Source organism: Rhagoletis pomonella, unplaced genomic scaffold, assembly GCF_013731165.1.
Source record: "Rhagoletis pomonella isolate Grant_MI unplaced genomic scaffold, Rhpom_1.0 Rhpom_scaffold_00005, whole genome shotgun sequence".
Classification (NCBI taxonomy): domain Eukaryota; kingdom Metazoa; phylum Arthropoda; class Insecta; order Diptera; family Tephritidae; genus Rhagoletis; species Rhagoletis pomonella.
The window spans coordinates 8,962,036-8,978,219 of NW_023458559.1; the positions used below are offsets into that span (position 1 = coordinate 8,962,036).

The following is a 16,184-nucleotide window of genomic DNA, read 5'->3' on the forward strand; positions in this document are numbered from 1 at the left end:
CAACCAAAACTCTTGGTATACAATGGAACGCACTCACCGATAAGTTTTCCTACACCATTCTGCCTGCATCGACATCGAATGCCGTCACAAAGTGACAAATTTTATCCTCCGTCGCAAAACTTTTTGACCCGGCAGAATGGCTGTCGCCAGTGATGATTCAAGCAAAGATTCTGCTTCAAGAACTTTGGCTGGATGGCGTTGATTGGGACGAATGTGCCAAACCCATAGCTTTAGCAAAATGGCAACAGCCAGCCATATGACACATCGAAATCCCTCGATGGGTTAACTTCACTCCGGGGCAAGACACCCAAATCCAAGGGTTTTGCGATGTCTCGGAAAAAGCATATTGCGCTGCGATTTACATCCGCGTAAATGCCAGCAACCAAACTAATTCCACTCTCTTGGTCATCAGAGACCACTCGCAAAGTCGCCCCATTGAAGACAGTAAGTTGCCACGTCTGGAGTGTGTGGTGCAGTCTTACTCGCAAAACTTGTCGCAACTGTTCGAAAACAGCTCACATAGGAATCGTGCAACACATTCTTATGGTCAGATTCAGAGATTATGCTAGCTTGGCTTGAAAAGCCACCATGTACATGGAAGACGTATGTATCCAATCGTACCTCCCAAATCCGGGAATATCTTCCAACCGGTATATGGCGCCATGTTGCCAGCCAAGACAATCCAGCCGACCTCGGCACCCGCGGTTGCAAACCGCAGGACTTGGCAAATTCCCCACTCTGGTGGCACGGACCAAAATGGTTCTCTTGCCACATGGATGCATGGCCAAGTTCAAATGCATGCAGTGCATCTACACCAGAAAAGCGCAAGGTGGAGGTATGTCACGCGCTCGAAGAAGAGGTCGATTTTCTTGATCGCTTTTCTTCTTGCTCTCGAGCACTCCGCGGGACTGCGTACATGTTCCGCTTCGTGAGCAATGCCCGCAACCAATCAAAGGGGTTAGCCACAATCACCTATCCACATCTGACACATAACGAATTTCAATATGAAAAAATTCGTCTTATCAACGCAGCGAAATCACGCCATTTTCCGAGCGAGAAAAGCGCTTTGCAAGATAAAAAGCCACTTAACAAAAAAAGACCTCTTCTTGTCCTCAATCCTTCATAGGACAAAGACGGACTTCTACGGGTTAATGGCCGATTAACATATTCCACATTGAGCTATAATGAAAGGCACCCAATAATTCTCCCTACCGAATCGAGGTTCTGCCAGCTATATTTGGAGTTTTTACACTCGCTGTTTCTTCACGCAGAAACACGATTAATGCTCCAAATGGTATGGCAAGAGTACTACGTACCAAAGCTTAAAAATCTAATTAAAAAATGCATTTTTCATTGCAAAGTGTGCACGCTTTACAAGCAACAAACACGCATAAAATAATGGCCGCTCTACCCCCTGAGCGCTGCAGTTTCTAACTCCCATTTTCCACAACGGGAGTAGATTTTGCTGCATCGGTGCTAAGATCTACAACCCTTATCAAGGGATACGTTGCATTTTTTGTCTCTTTTTCCACAAAAGCAGTGCATATCGAGCTATGCTCGGATCTTACAACCGAGGCTTTTCGAGCAGCATTCGCCCGCTTTGTTGGCAGGCGAGGCTTCCCCTCAAAAATGATGAGCGACAATGGAAAAACGTTCATTGGCGCCCAGCGCGCAACAGAACGCGACTTCGTTAAATACCTTAACGAATGTTCCGCAGGCATTGTCAAAAAATATGCCCCTCAAGGCATCAACTGGCAATATATACCACCCAGCGCTCTCCACATGGGCGGCTTGTGGGAATCTGCAGTGAAAAGCTTTAAAATCCATCTAAAGAAAACTGCTGCAACCCACAAGTTTACTTTTGAAGAATTCACGACGCTTTTGGTGCGAATTGAAGCAGTCCTCAACTCGTGGCCTCTGTCCGCACTTTCCCAAGACCCAGCTGATATGACATCACTTACTCGGGTCACTTCCTTCGAGGTGCACCGCTGTCGGCCATTCTCGAGCCTAATGCGGAAGACCTCTCTCTACTAAACCGGTGGGAGAAAGGCAAAGCACTTCACCACCAATTTAGTCGCCGCTGGAAAGAAGATTACCTCAAAGATCTCCAGAAGAGATAAAAGTGGAAGCCAGGCGACCTCGTCGTGATCAAAGATGATTCGCTCCCCCCACCGAGTGGCGATTGGGACGAATCGAGAACGTTCGCCACGGCCCTGATAACTACATACGTGTCGTAGAAATGGACTGGAAAAAGGCGCAGAAGAATCCGCGCAACCAGGCGCCGCAACCGCCGCGCAAGAAGGCGGCGCAGCGGACGATCACGCGCACTCCCCAAGGCCTAAAAACGGCCAATACCAGGGCCGCACCACCCACCGCGTTCTGGGTAACACAATCCGCGCCCTGAAAGAGCTGCAGGAGACACTCAGAAACGCATTCCTGCAGGGCGGGGATGATGTTTAAGCCGCCGCTTAAACGTAATTTCAGCGGCCGTGCGCGTATCCTTTGGCCGTAACTATGTGGAGTCGAAGCGACTCCGAAAATGATTCCCGAGCGCGCACGGCCGCCTACTATCATCGTGCCAAATTAGCGACACGTCAGTCCAGCAATAAACGTCGGTCTACGCGCACGCGCCCTTCAAAACCTATTTGTGAAATAAACTGTGTCTTCACAGCTGTAAATATACAGACATATACATAGATTGCTATATACTTGTAAACTGAAAGTTTAAATAAATAATCAAACATTTTGTGAATTGAATCTAAAAATTTAAAACAAAGTCTTTCCTTGTATCGGAAAAAGTGTGTGTGTGCAAGGTGAGTGCGAAAGGCGACCAGTGGATTTATTCACATTGTTTGCTTACTGTCCAATATTTTTTTTTTATAAAAAAAACAGCTTATTATCTAACAAAAACTATATAAACCCAAATTTCAAACTGAGAAAAATTAGAGGAAATTCAATAAAATTAGAGCAAACTTTTTATTAAGATTATTGACGGTGCCAAGCATTTTCTTCCATACAAAGTGTGTTCGAAATTTTTTTTGTATGGAATAAAATAATAACACTATTCGCAAAAAAAAAGTTATCAAAAATCAACGCGAATTTTTAGATACTTGAAACTTGCACTTTCTTAGGCTAGAATTTAATGCGCCATAAAACTGCGTACCTAAAATTTTTCTAGAAAATCTTAATAAAAAGTTTGTTGGAAAAATTGTTTGCTGAATTTTTCTAATATTTCAATAAAGTTTGAAATTTGGGCTTATATTGTTTTTATTAGACAATGAGCTGTTTTTTTAAATAAAAAAATAATAAACAGTAAACAAACAATGGAAAAAACCGAAACTGGTCAAAATATCGTGTTCCTATTAATTTTTAGATGACTGTATGAGTGTACATATGTAATTTGAAAAGGAATAGACTCTTATGGATCTAAGATCTTATTTTGCATCTCTTATTTTATAAAATGATTTGTTTAAAGTTAATATTAACAATGTGATCAAATTCAGAGTCTCATCAGCTTCTTAGAACGCTTTCATCAGCTTTCTTAGAAAAAGCGGTATCAATTTGGAAGGAGAGCAGTGGAAGTTCTTGGCAAATGCGACGAATATGCCTTTCCATTGATTAACAAACTTCTCCGCATTCTGGTCACACTTCCAGCTAGTAACGCTACTTCCGAAAGAAGTTTTTCAACCCTTCGCCGGTTAAAAACATGGTTGCGTAGTACCATGAATGCAGAAAGACTGATAGGTCTAGCATTTTTACGCGTACACTTAGATATTGAAATTGACACTGAAAGGATAATAGAAATATTCGCATAACGAAAGGAAAATTTGAATTTGCAATTTAAATTATTACAATAAAAACTCTGAATAAGTTGTTAAGTTACCTAATTACATCCTGCATTTTACCAACATTGTAAGCAAGAAAAAAGTATTTATATATATATATATTTATATATATATTGCATTAATAAACCCAAGGTATAACTTTACATCTTGTGTTTTTTTTTTGTTAAATTGTACATGCAAGTGTTTTATTAGACCTTGCACCAAATTCACAAAACGAAAAGCAATATTATATCAGAAAACACTTTACTTCACACTTAATAAAAAATACTCGAACCTATATTTGCATGAAAAATAAATTAGGGTTAGATGCTTGTAATTTAACGTTATTTGACAAGTTGATCCCAATCGATCTCAAATTTGTACTTTCTCTATAGAAATTTTAGGTCTATGTTATGTAGTTTGACTTTTGTCAATTAAATCTAATGCTTTGTATTGCATGCGCTTCACGTTTTTCGTTTTCAATCTCATAAATGGTTTATAATGACTTTTGCTAAAATTTCAAAATCAAAAGTTATCAAAACAAATTCTATGGGACTGAGAAATATTAATTTAAAATTTTTAGCCCATTTATAAAAGCGTTGTATATTAAAAAGTTTTTAATTTAATTTATATTCGTTTCGATTCGAAACGAGTAATCATTCGATCACAAATGCCACGATTCGGGCCCTGAATTGCTTAATACATTGTTTACATTACTAATGAACCTCGAATCGCGGTTATTGGATGTGGTAAAGATTTTTGATAATAAAATTTTACGGTAACCAAATTATCGGTTACTTGCAGAGTATACCTGTAACCATGGTTCAATAATGAAAGGTTTTGTAAGAAAAACTTTCTCTCGCTCTAATTTTATCAATGACACTCCCACCCTACTCCTAAAAACAAAAACAGTGATATTTCTTTCCAAATTTCTTTGCCGGTTTTAAGAACATTTTTCAATTTTTAGTAGTGAAATTTTTACTTTTTAAATTTGAAGAAATGTTTGTTCTTCATCCGCTGGGGGCAACATGACAAAATGGATGAGAATCGTTAGACTACAGAAATTCAATGTAGGCTAAAGAGACGAAATTCCCTTAAATGCCGAAATGTATTTGTCGATATTCGTGGAGACCTCTTGACTCTGCCAAGTCCCTGTAAAGTAAAGCGCGCGTTCTGGTAAATGAGTCAACGAAGGTATTTAGGTATTGTCCTCCACAACACAATCCTGGTGTCTCCGAATGAGACTTTGACGCAATAAAATATTGGCAAGCCGCGTCCATGGGCTCGATAGTAACACAGGCCAGTAGAGCTGTCAAACTATCGATAGTCAAGTCCATCGATGTTTTGCGATAGTCTTAAGGGTGACTATCGATACTATCGATAGTATCGACCCATTTCATATGTTTTTCTAAATCCATTTATTTTTCGTTATCATGCTTTTATTAATTTGTTTATTTTATCGGCTCATGGTTGCATTTTAGATTCGAGAAATATTGCTAGAAATTCATTCGCTGTGTAGATAGTCAAAAAGCGATTTCAGAAATTTTCTCTGCAATTCGCCTTTCGGAAATAAAAAATGTCTTTACATGCAAGGTGCCACTGCTCATGCAACTGCTTTCTGCAATTTCTCAATTTGACAGTCTTTTGAAATACATATACTGCATTGCCCGGTATGACACGCTCTTAAAACGGCAATATAACCTCTGCTATTTCCACGCTAAAAATAAAAAAATGGCGCTTTTGGAAATAATGCAATGAACCAACTAAACAGATTACCCAGCACGGCATCCGCGTATTTGTAATTGCATTTGAGAAAAAAATAATAATAGCAAATAACGTAATTTTTTCATCGGTTGTTTCATTAACACACATGGTTTCATACCGTTTTATTCACATGGCGGCGAAAAAATGACGTCACTGCAAAAAAATACTTTCTCGCACACCGTCCTAGGTGATCTTTATTCGTTCGTTCCTGAAATAATGCTGCCAATTTTTGTTCTCTTTGAACCAATACGTGCAAATATCAAAAGCGCTAGGAAGGAGAATACGCTATCAATGAAGCGATAGTGGCGATAGTACTAAAACTATCGATAGTTATTTCAAGTGACCAGACTATCGATACTATCGATAGTATCGTCGATAGTTTGACAGCTCTACAGGCCAGCTCGGTTTAGGCAATGCCGCGATGTAATTGCACACTTACGGCACTTCTCATTTGACGATGTAGATAACGTACCCTGTCTCAGTCGTTCAGTAGCGTGTTCCTTTTATTCTTCCGGAGTTCATCCGGCACGAATCGCCAATCGCGACTGTGTAAGCCAATGTTTAATATTCTGACGGTGGTATAATCTCCCCAGCACACTAAAAGTGCAACATCAAAGAACTCGAATTACCATATTCGAAGCAATCGAGCCATAACCGCGAAAGAAACGTAAGCTCCAAATGTTTTTATTTGTCGTGTTTTTAATAAATATTCCATAAGTTTTCCACAAACAAATAGCTTCTTCATATCCATCATCTGGAAAACAAATACAACAAAAAAAATCTCAATGTGAACCATTCATTCTCGAGTTAAGCGCCGTCGAAAGTTTGGCATACATATACATAGAAATATTTATTTTTAGTAACAATCAGGGCTTATATTCGATGTAAATAAGCTTGTTTAAATTAGATAATTTTTGTTTTAAAATACCACCATTCACTATTATCCACACCTTTTTGTGGAATTTAGCTACCATTTTAGGAAGTGTGATTGAATTCTTTCCCTTTTCTCCTGCTTCCAAAAACTATCCCTGTGGGTGGGAAAAATTCTACTTACAAAACCTTTAGTAATTGAATCATGACCTGTAACTATATCTTTTTGTATGCTCTTTGATATGAGTATGACACGTTTTATAACGTTCTATAAGCTAAATTTTTTTATTGCAGGTTGGTACAGGGGGCATGGACTCTAAAGTGAAGGCTGCTACATGGGCGTTGGATCGTGGTGTTAGTGTAGTGATTTGTAACGGCATGCAAGAGAAGGCGATCAAAACTATAATTGCTGGCCGAAAAGTTGGTACATTCTTTACTGAATCCACAGAAAGTTTCTCGACTCCAGTAGATGTGTTGGCTGAAAACGGTGGGTGCATGAGTTTTAGATAGATCATATATCATTTGGTGTGTTTTGAAATAGTTTCTTCCTTCACCGCCATTAAAAATTTACTAACTTAAATATGAAATATACATATAGTCCTAGAAAAAATCGACGGGATATTAACCCTACCTAACAAAATTAAAAAAAGTCGTCTAGGTAGGATGGTTCGCGCATTTAGTCGTCCAAATGATAGAAAATTGCCTACATAAAATCGATTTATTGATAGAAACAAATTTTTCGTCAGTTTTACAATGTTTAGTTAATATGTTGCCAAAACCATATTTCTACGAATTAAAAAGGGCGTTATAAGTATAAACAACTCCAGAAATTTAATTATTTTTCATTATTTATTTCTCTATTATGCGGCCGCCTATTTACAGCATTACCTAACGTCCAGAATTTATGCGTATAGAAGTGGTAAATATTTATGGTAATACAATTTTCACGTTACAAAATCATCGGTAACTTGTAGCAGGCGTATTCTGCGCAGATAACTAAGTTGTTTTAACCGGTATTAAAGTTGTCGTTTTTGTTAATAATTTTTTTTTATATTTTTCTGTTACAAAGTGTTCAGCAGCGATCGGAACGTACGTACAACAACAGACATAGTACATATCGACCCCTGATTGCGATTTTATCGTAAGCGACAAAAGGTAAATTTTATAGGTGAGTTTTTCTTTAATTCTTCCTTAAACAGTGTAAAAATTTAATTGGATTTAAATGAACAACAACATTATTGAATGCTAGCTTTTTAATAGGACAATTTATTTTTTGCATACCCCATTGTCTAATGGTAAAATGGCGCTTACAATATTTTTCTGGAACATGCTGAGAGGTAAGTTATCAAAGAATTGGAGCTTGCGATAGTTTTAAGTTGTATAATCAGGACATTTAAAAACGTAGGAGTGCTTAAAGATTGTTTGAAAAAACTGCATTTTAAGTCAATTAAGTATAAACACTGCCACTCAGCAGAATAATGGGGCTATTCGGAAATGCAGCAAAACAAAGCATCAGTCTATTTTATTTCTAAACTTTAATTGATGGAAATTTGCAATATGCGTAAACGCAGTTTGATGCCGAATTGGAACTTAGTTGGGCTTTTCCAGCAATTATAGTTTAGAAGTAAAAGACACTTCAGACTTCATTTTATGCAAATTTCGAAAACAGTTGTTATATTTCTCGACTCGTCGTGTGTTTTAAAAGTTGCTATTGGAGAAAAAAATTGCTAAATGAAAACTTTCAATCTAGAGACTAAACTCAACCACTGCAATTTTATAAAAAGAAGGCTGAAGTGCAAGCGTTATGATAAGTTATCTTGGCCAATATATAGAGATAACGTGGAGCGTAGCGTTGAGCACTTTAATGATACTGCTTTCAATTTTTTTTCGAAAGTATGCACCAAAACGTAATACAATTATGGTTCACTAAAGATCCTAAAAAACTGAAAAATAAAAAGTATCATTCTTTTAAACCTTATAAAAGAACGGGCTTACACAGTGATTACGTAAAGTACTCAGTTTTGCGGCATAGCTACTTTGCATTAAATAAGAAATGTTATAAGTCATATTTATGTAAAATTAAAAAGAATTTAATTAACAATCCTAAATGATTTTATGGTTTCGCAAATTCAAAGCGTAAGGTACATGGTTTTCCGTCCGCTATGCATTATCGCAACACTGTCTAGCGACAGCCAACTCATTGCCAACATGTTTGTCCAGTTCTTTAGGTCCAATTATTCTGTAGACTTCCCCATAAGTGGATACTATCCGTACGAGCTTTGTCCAATTAACTCTACTTATATTCCAGTAATATCTTCCGATGAAGTTTTACACCATTTAAAACCCTTAAAAGCGTCACCTGGTCGTATTCCGAACTGTTTCCTTAAAAACTTATGTCTCAAACGGTTTTAGAGAAAATGCTCATACCGACGTAATATACACCGATTCCAGTAAAGCTTTTGACAAAGAATGTCACTCGTTACTCATCCGTAAACTCGACTTAATCGGCTTTCAGCCCAGTCTTCTTCAATGGATTTTTTCCTACTCTCTGATAGAACACAAAGAGTTATTTTTAAAAATTGTTATTCCAACATCATTAAAGTTTCTTCAGGAGTTCCTCAGGGAAGCCACCTTGGTCCGATTCTGTTCCTGATATTCATTAATGATATTTCTTCTATAATGAAATATCCTAAAATTTTAATGTATGCTGATGATGCGAAACTTTTTAAAACATTGTCCTCTTTCGAAGAAAGGTCTTTGTTACAATCGGATCTAAGCAACGTGGTTAGTTGGTGTAATACAAATTATATGCCACTTAACCTCAATCAGCTGTTTATTCAATTTCAATTTTGTCGATCTTGGTATCACAATGGATGCCAAACTCAATTTCAACCTTCATTTTAATGTTACAGTCAATAAAGCCAAAGGCGTTTTTGCATTTGTAAAGCGATGGTCAAAAGATTTCAAAATCCTTATGTTACAAAAGCTCTTCTTACCACTTTAGTTAGACCTATACTAGAATACGGATCTATTGTTTGGAATCCCTGCTACCAAGTTCATTCAGAAATTATTTAATCAATTCAAAAACAATTCTTACTTTTTGCATTGCGTGATTTTAACTGGGATTCAGACTACAATGTCTCCCCTTACACCAGTCGTCTAAAGCTCATAAATTTGCCTACACTCGCAAGTCGTAGAGAAATGCTAGGTATAATATTTATCGTAAAATTAATGACAGGCTTGATTAATAGCCCGGCCCTTCTGGCTGAGGTTTATTTTAATGTTCCCTCTCGAGTGTCAAGACACTTTCGGCCTCTATTTTTGAAGCCATGCAAAACTAATTTTGAACTAAACGAATCATACCGTTGTTTATGCCAAGATTTTAACTCTCATTCCAGCACGTTTAACATATCGGACTCGGTTTTTGCTATAAAGAAAACCATCATTTCCACTCTCAATAAATGAAATACTATCTTTAGCATATCCAATCAGCTGATGAATTTAATTCTGTAGCTGAATTGTTTTAGATCTCGACACTTAACAAACTGGTGTTGCAGGTGTTCTGCAGCTGTCAAAATTTGCTTGCATTGTTGGTGGTAAATATTTCATCTCCTGTAGCGTAACCATGGCTAAGTTACAAAGACACTCGCACCGATTAACGATTTAACGTATTATTTTTGTTGTCATAGAACTTTTGTTATTTTTTTATAAAAAATATAGTTCATTCTTTAACAAAAACCGTGTAAATCCAAGTTTCCAAATTTGTGCAATATTAAAAAAAATCAACAAATTTTCGTGCAAATTTCGAACTTTTTAAAAATTCTAAAAAATCAATCGAAATTTTTAGCCATTTGAAACTCATACTTTATTCTATTAGAATTCAATGCGCCACAAAACCGCGTACTCGGAATTTAATTAAAAAACTCGAAATTTTAATGAGAATTTGTTGAATTCTTTTTTAAATTGCATAAATTTTTAAGGCAGTGTCACTCGATTGGTACATTTGTACAGATTTGTACATTTTTATATTGGGCTGTTGGTAAAAAAATGCGACAATAGTCAAAAGATTGGTACAATACAGCGATGTTCTATTGAAAATTTCAACAAATTAAATTTCGTGATTGGGATAAAGAAAAATATTTTGGGTTACGATTTGCACCAAATTTTGGAAAATACCCAATCGTGTGACACTGCCTTTAACATATTTAACATATTTATTTAAGAAATGAGGCTGCATCTATAAGACTTTTGAGTCTTTTATAATACATCAACAGGATGTAAAATTCAATGTTTGTACAAAGTAAACTTAAAACTAACAATATATGAAATAGCAACAAAAAATATTAATATTTGTATTTTAAATTAAAATTACAATTAAGACTTAAAATTTAAGGCCAGATATAATAAAAGGTCAGTCATATAAATATAAATACGAACATACAAAATTTGGTTTAATAGTAGAAGTGACAGAGACAGAGAAATGATAACAGTTTAATCGCAACCACGTTCATTGTGCAGATTTAAAGTAATTATGCAATACCTTTTTGAAGTTACTCCGATTAATCACTGCTTTTACGGATTCAGGAACTGAGTTCCAGAGCCTTACAGCATTAATGAAACTTGTTGAAACTATACGGATGTTTTTAAAGAATGAACTATAAAAAACTAACCAAAATTAAATAACAGCAAAAATAATATTTTAAAACTTGTGAAAATTTGGTGCGGCTATAATTTGTTCGACTACTGTACATAAGTTGACTATGATTACTCGGCCATGCTATCATAGTAGCACAATGCCACTAAGCGCATTTTAAAATTTTCAGGCAATAGCCTCATGCGATTATCGCTTATATTTTTTCTTATTTGTGTAAAATATTTTATTTTTATCTGTATTTTTCTTTTAATCAAAATTGTTGAAATAAAAGTGAAATTAAAAAAAAATTGCCAGAACATCTATACTAATTATATAAAGAGAAGTCCCTTTTTTTTGTAACAGGTAAACTCGCGAACGTCTGGTCTGATTTTCATGAAATTTTGTATATAAATAGCTTTCAGCAACCATCATGTTTTAGGCCAAAAAAAAATTTACTTTTTCTCGGTAGGTGTATGCGTAGAATAGCATATAGGATCCTTCTCGCTGCGAAGTGGACCAGGGACCGATTTATTCGAAAAATCGTATCAAGGGGCGAATTCGTCACTAGGCAAGTTTTTTTTGCGACAATCAGAAACAACGGATACAGCCAAAAATGTATTCATACGTTTGTTTTCATATATAATGTAATTCATATATTCCAAGAAAAGGCTTTACTTCATAAGATATTCTTTTGTTCCTAATGAACCAGTATATATGCTTCGGTTGTAGGTTAGCGTGAGCCTAAAATCCCCCTTTTTAGAATTTTGATTAGTAAAAGCAAAAATATGGTTCATTATGCTCTAAAAACAATCTGTGTGAAATATGACAATTTTTGGTCAATATCTTGGGCTTGCCCAAGTCCATCAAAGTTCAAGTGCAAAAAAGAATTTTTTTTAGCTTACTTCGATTCTCTACAAAAAGGGTCCATATACCAAATTATATAGGACTAATACTTTCGAAGGTACTTGCAATTTTAGTAAAAAAAACTTTTCTATACTAATTATCCCTTTTTTTGTAACAGGTAATCTTGCGAACGGCTGGTCCGATTTTCATGAAATTTTGTACATAAATAGCTTTCAGCAACCATCGTGGCAAAAAAACTTAACTTTTTTTCCGGTAGGTGCACCAGATACCGATTTATTCGAAAAAATCTTATTTATGGTCCAAATTGCTTGAAATTGCGTGCGTAGGTAGGTTTTTGCCTAGATTAGCGTATAGGATCCTTTTTATGGCCCGGATCGTATTTATGGCCCGATTTGCTTGGAATTCGGTACGTACGTAGCTTTTTGCCTCGATTAACATACAGGATACTTTTTCCGGTTGGTGGAACAGGGACCGATCTATTCGAAACAAAATCGCATTTATCGTCCGATTTGCTTGAAATTTGGTAGGTAGGTAGCTTTTTGCCTAGATTAGCATATTGGATCCTTTTTTCCGGTAAGTGGACAAGGGACCGATCTATTTGAAAAAATTGTATTTATGGTCAGATTTGCTTGAAGTTTAGTACGTAGGTAGCTTTTTGCCTCGATTAACATATAGGATACTTTTTTCAGGTAGGTGGACCAGGGATCGATCTATTCGAAAAAATCTTATTTGTGGTCCGATTTGCTTGAAATTTGGCACGCAGGTAGCTTTTTGCCGAAATTAGCATATAAGATTATTTTTTCCGGTACGTTGACCAGGGACCAATCTATTCGAAAAATTTGTACACATGGTCAGTTTTTCTGCAAATTCGGTACACGTATTATAGATATACATAGAATAGAATTGAATGACTGCTTTACAGTTAGAAAGGTATTTTAAGGCGCCGCAAAGCAATCGTATTAGCTATTTACGTATGTATACTTATTATCTATACCAATTATATAAAGAGAAGTCCCCTATATTTATAAGAGGTGATCTCGCAAACGGCTGTACCGATTTCTCTGAAATTGTGGACACCTTTTGGTTATAGGCTGATAATAATTTCTTTATATCAAGGTGGCGTGACATCTCCCATACAAATCGAATTTTTCATACCGCATATCTCTGGAAGTATTTGTGGTAGGTCCTGGAACTTGATATGGTATCAATCCCATACTCATGGAGAAAAGTGGGCGTGACGCCTTCTGAACATACTGAAACTTTTACCCATCTGTAAATACATATATAATTCTTCGGTACGTGTGTTTGTGTGTGATCTCCTCCTAAACGAGGTTCACAACTTAAAACACCAGGTGGCGCTGGAGTCGAGTTAGTACTAAAAATTGTATTTACGATCCGATCTGGCTAATATTCAAGACATGTATTGGTAACGTGAAGGGAAATATTGCGGCGAAATAAATTGCTCGATAGTGGCTCTGGAGACGAATTATTACGAAAAATCTTATTTTTGAACCCATTTGCCTCATAATAGAGATATATAGTGGTAATAGTATTGAAAAAAAGATCCGCAAGGCTGCGCTGGAGTCGAGTTATTGCTAAAAATTGTCAAGTGAAGTCATTCGGAGATACCAGGCATCAGGTTAAATCTACTACCATAACCATTGCGATCCTTGTAAAATATAAAATTTGTGGGTATGAAGTTTAAAGTTTAAGTTAAATTTGGTATAAAACTGTACTTTTACTTTAAATGTGGTATAAATTTTGAGCATCGTTTTGCAGTTCGCTGGAATATCGTTTTTGCGGGCTGCGGGGGAGTCGTTTTTGCGGCCTGCTGGCGAAGTGTGCTTTTCATCCGACGGCGAGTTTGCGACCGTCGCCGGCGAACAAATTGTCCACCAAAACGAGTCGGAAACGACGTCGTTTGGCAAATTGGGAAAGTGCATTTTTGTGTATGTGTTGAGTACATCACAGCAAAAATTTTTTAATTTTTTGGGAAGCACTTATTTTTGTATCAATGGAGTAACGCAATACAAGGGGCCTCAAGACAATTTTCGCTTATCCATTGCATTACAGGTACCCCAAATTGGGGTACAGAATGCATTATTTTAACATGTGCATGTCATTGGAGGTAATCGAATAAATATAAAATTTCTTGTCATTGCATTACAGGTAAGCGAAAACTGTCTTGAGGCTACTTGTATTGCGTTACTCCATTGATACAAAAATAAGTACTTCCCAAAAAGTTTCAAGTTTTAGCTGGGATTTTTATTTATAACGTATGTGTTCCTTTTCTTTCGTACGTGTTTACTGAGACATCTGTACTGTAGTGTTTTCGGACGGTACTAGCTCTTACTCCCAGTATAGGAGTATAACATATATGGAACGATGCCGTGCAATAAAGCCATAGGAAATAACGCTATATGGCTTTATTTCACTTCACATGGAGAAATAAGGCCATATGGCTTTATTTCCTTGGGAAATGTGACATAAAGCCATAAGCAAAAATTTTGAATATGAGAAATAAAGCCATACGATCTTCTTTCAATACAAAAAGTAAATGATGTCTCTTTAGCGGCGGTCCGCGTTGCCCTCGTATAAAATTGTTACTTTGTTCATTCTTCTTGCTTTTGATTATATACATATGTACATATATGAGGTTTTCTTTTAAATCAAATATATCTATATATCGTCGTTTAAAGTGCGAAACAGCATATCAACATAATGCAAAACCGCATATCAAGATAACGCAAAGCCGCGTATGTGAGGTTGCATAAATTATTTTGTATATATTCATATTTCAAAATTGTTCTCTCTTTTATAAAGCAATCGCATTTTTGGCTGGTATATTTCAGGACCGCTGTGGTGTAGTGGTAAGCAGTGCGCGCATCCACTCCGCCGCACCCGGGTTCAAACCCTGGTCAAAGCAACATCGCAAAAATATAGAAAAAAGTTTTTTTCTTAACAGCGGTCGTCCCTCGGCAGGCAATGGCAAACCTCCGAGTGTATTTCTGCCATAAAAAACAGCTTCTCATAAAAATACAATCGCCGTTCGGAGTCGGCGTAAAACTGTAGGTCCCTCCTCTTTGTGTGACAACATCAAGGCGCACGCCACAAATCAGAGGAGAAGCTCGGCCAAACACTAACATGTGTGTAAGCGCCAATCTATTATTATTATTATTATTATTATTATATTTTAGGACGAATGGATAAGACTTGAGCCAAGAGCTTCGGTGAGCAAATCCAATTTTTGGCAAAAAATGTCAGTTACGCGCTTTTGCAGAACGACGCGGTTTTGTACTTTAAACGACGATATACATATGTACGATATGTATGTATGAGGTTTAGTACTTTTCGTTTTTGTCATTAACAAGTTTATACCTACCTCAAGTTAATATGCATCTTACCGATTCAAAAGAAAATTACATATACATACTAGGGCATTCAATCCCGAAGCATTTTAACCATCCCGGGATTTCGGGTTGTAAAAATTCTAATCCCGGGATCCCAAGATTTTTCGGGATTTCGGCTTCATAATAACTTTTTGCATTTTACAGTAGGTTCGCCTTTTTCAAACCACACAGATTCATTGTCAACACATTTGGTCTTAGGGGACATAGTGCTCCTTAGTAAAAGAGTATGTAATTTAATGTTTAAATATTTTTCATTCTAAAATATCTATATTACTTGTCAAAAACATTTACACATATTTACAGAAATCGTTTGCCAAAAAAGGCCAACAACGTAAAATGAAGAACAATTCTGCCACGCTGTAAAAGCTTGTTGTGTTTTGAACTGCTACCAGACTTTTCGTTATTACACAGTTCTTGCACAAAATATTTGAACAAGTACAGGTATTCAGGCAGTTCCTCAAATTCACCTCCAAGTGCAAATGGCTCAAGTTCACTTTGAATCCAAATTTTAGTGTTCTGTATTTCTCGTGTTTCAAGTCAAATAATTTTTTTTTTCGTTTTCAACATCTCTTTCATTCTGTAAATGAATCAGTAAAAATCTCGGGATCCCGGAGCTGTAATCCCGGGATTTCGGGACATGGAAAAGTGTTCGGGATCCCGGAATCCCGGGATTCTGGTTCCCGGGACTGAATGCCCTAATACATACGTACAGACATATATCTATACAAATTAATATATATACATTCATATCGTCGTTTAAAGTACAAAACCGGGTATCAACAAAATGCAAAACCGCGTATCAAGATAACCGCGTATGTG

The 16,184-nt window shown here is 36.5% G+C and overlaps 1 protein-coding gene across 1 annotated transcript in view; it reads left to right on the forward strand.

The window, feature by feature from the left end:
* Positions 1–16,184, forward strand: part of LOC118738679 (delta-1-pyrroline-5-carboxylate synthase) — a gene marked incomplete at its 5' end in the record, with an annotated part of 514,696 nt that overhangs the window by 130,051 nt on the left and 368,461 nt on the right. Inside the window, 1 exon segment of the mRNA XM_036469592.1 lies at positions 6,753–6,945. Coding sequence (XP_036325485.1) covers positions 6,753–6,945 — 193 coding nt within the window.